This window comes from Dendroctonus ponderosae, unplaced genomic scaffold (genome assembly GCF_020466585.1).
Source record: "Dendroctonus ponderosae isolate FM_Combo_2020 unplaced genomic scaffold, Dpon_F_20191213v2 Dpon_F_20191213_5, whole genome shotgun sequence".
In the NCBI taxonomy this organism is placed as follows: domain Eukaryota; kingdom Metazoa; phylum Arthropoda; class Insecta; order Coleoptera; family Curculionidae; genus Dendroctonus; species Dendroctonus ponderosae.
Window position 1 is genome coordinate 10,786,583 of NW_026018715.1, and position 2,319 is coordinate 10,788,901.

The 2,319-nt window shown below is 44.1% G+C and overlaps 1 protein-coding gene across 1 annotated transcript in view; it reads right to left on the reverse strand.

The window, feature by feature from the left end:
• Positions 1-2,319, reverse strand: part of LOC109546607 (Ca(2+)/calmodulin-responsive adenylate cyclase) — a gene marked incomplete at its 3' end in the record, with an annotated part of 72,167 nt that overhangs the window by 37,648 nt on the left and 32,200 nt on the right. Inside the window, 2 exon segments of the mRNA XM_048666444.1 lie at positions 1,058-1,202; positions 1,265-1,551. Coding sequence (XP_048522401.1) covers positions 1,058-1,202; positions 1,265-1,551 — 432 coding nt within the window.

Below are 2,319 nucleotides of genomic sequence, written 5' to 3' on the forward strand. Positions count from 1 at the left end.
CCCATCCATGGATTACTTTCTAAAAAGGCCATTTATTTCTCTTTAGAATGACGTACAAATAAGCGTTCTTGCTCATTTTGCCTCCGAGAAATGAGCAAAAACGGGACGAAAAGCATGAAATTTTGGCATAATCTTGCACCTAAGTGTCTGATATTCAAATTTCGCTTTCTGGGTCAAAACTATTCGAATTTCCTCACTCACGTTGTTAGGACTGAATCGACTTTTCAATTCTCTATCCAACGATGCCAAAATGAATTCTGTGGCTCGAATGGTTCTTGAGAAACTTCGAAAAAAGCAGCGTTATGTTCAAGTGGATTTTGCAACTCAAAAAAAAACCACGCAAATCTAAAACTTCTTGAATTCAAGAATTTTTTGAAAAAACTGCCAACATTTCCTTATCGATGGTTCACTTTCTAAAAAGGCCATTTAGTTATCTTTGGAATGATGTAAAAACGAGCGTTCTTGCTCATTTAGCTTCCGAGAAACATGCAAAACGGGACGGAAAACATGAAATTTTGCAATAATCTTACGCCACCCTTGCACGAAACGACGATAATTTTTCTAATTTCATAGACAACTGAAGACTGTATTTTTTCTACATAACCCCCCCTGAATTTAAAGCTGGATCCGCCCCTGTCTTTAACATTTCCTAGAATGTTCCCATTTCGATCTTTGCTCTTGCAATTGACTTTTTTATGTTTTTATTGACCTAATCAAAGCAACATTCCTCTTCTCGCAGGTTACAACTTGCTGTTCCCAGTTTTTTCGTTTGGACCCCAGAAACTTACTTGAGGCTGTACTTACCTGCTAGATTATCCACGTTTTTCTTCTGCTGTTAGCCCCATTTTATCGGTTTGTCAGAAAGCTATTACGAAATTTGCCCGCAATTTCATTCAAACAACATCCAGGATTGCGGACTAAGATAACGACAAGGGAACACACAATGCGGGAAGATATTGATTAAAAAAATAGTGTGTAGGTTCAATGTGTGGTTCTTGGCGAGTGTACGGTTAAATCTACGCGGTTGTTAGACAAAGCCACACGGATACTTTCATACCTTTCGTCTTCTGGCTGGAGGCACAATGAAGTAGGTGGTAACGCAATGGTCCCTTAAGTATTGGTTGCGCGAGCCCCCATTTCCTGGTTCCACCTCGTATTCTCCTCCCAGGTAGTCTTGGGTGGCTTGAGTAATATGCACGCGTCTGGAAAAGGTGTGGGAGGCATAAATCCCCAAGCCCAGAAGACTGAGGAAGTCGATGCTCACCCTGGCTCTCCTCCAGCCTCCATGTTATTGGCCAAGGTGACATCGTTTGACCACACGTCGTACTGCCACTTACGGAGCCCGAGGACGCCGCAAAGAACACGCCCAGAATGGATTCCGACCCGCATGTTCAACTGGACATCAGTGGCCTCCACTACACTAGCAATGGCGTCGATCATGTCCAGCCCCATTTCCACAGTGCAGTGTGCATGATCTGAGCGAGGCTCCGGCAGTCCCGAAACACAGTAGTAGCAGTCTCCTAAGATCTTGATCCGAAGACAATGATTATCCTGGAAGGAACCAGAACGATCACTTGGAAGGCCTTGCCAAAGCGTCTGGATATGCTGCAAGTTTAACGGGGCGCAACAGGAAATATTCAGTGTGTTTTCCTTAAAAGCGCGGAGCATTTTCATGCAAAGGATGACAATTCAGGGCTGCATAAATACGACGGGGAATCCAGCAGTTGAACCAGTCTGAGTCGGAAAGCACTGGAGATCACTTCGTCCACTGCCTCATCGCCTTTGATAATGTCCACCGCAGTTGTGGACAAAACGTCAGGAAGAAATTCCTATAGTCCACGGCTTCAAAGCCCGGAAAACATTCCTAAATGTTATTTAACCGGCCGTGAAAGCCTTCATAGTCTGATAAAACGCCTCTACGGGGAGGATACATCGAGACTGATTCGACAACTGGAAAACCTGCGTAAGAAGAAGGCGCAGCTCCTGTGTTCACTGGCTTTCTTGCTACGATGCCGTGAAACGAAGATCATTCCAACCTTCTTGAAGATGAAGAGATACTTCAGAACCAACCAGGCCAAGAATATCTACAACCGGGCGGAACGAGCTCTTTTACGGGAACGGATACATGAAACCCGTCGAGATCTTGCACATATTCACAGTAGACTCTTACCTGTCAATATAGAACTAGCCAACAAAATGTACTGGATTCATTGGGAAAAAGTGGATAGATTAACAGCTGACCGAATGATGGTGGCCAAAGCAGTAGCAACTAATCGCCTAAAGAAGAAGTTTGATGCGCTGATGGAAAAGCTTCAACGA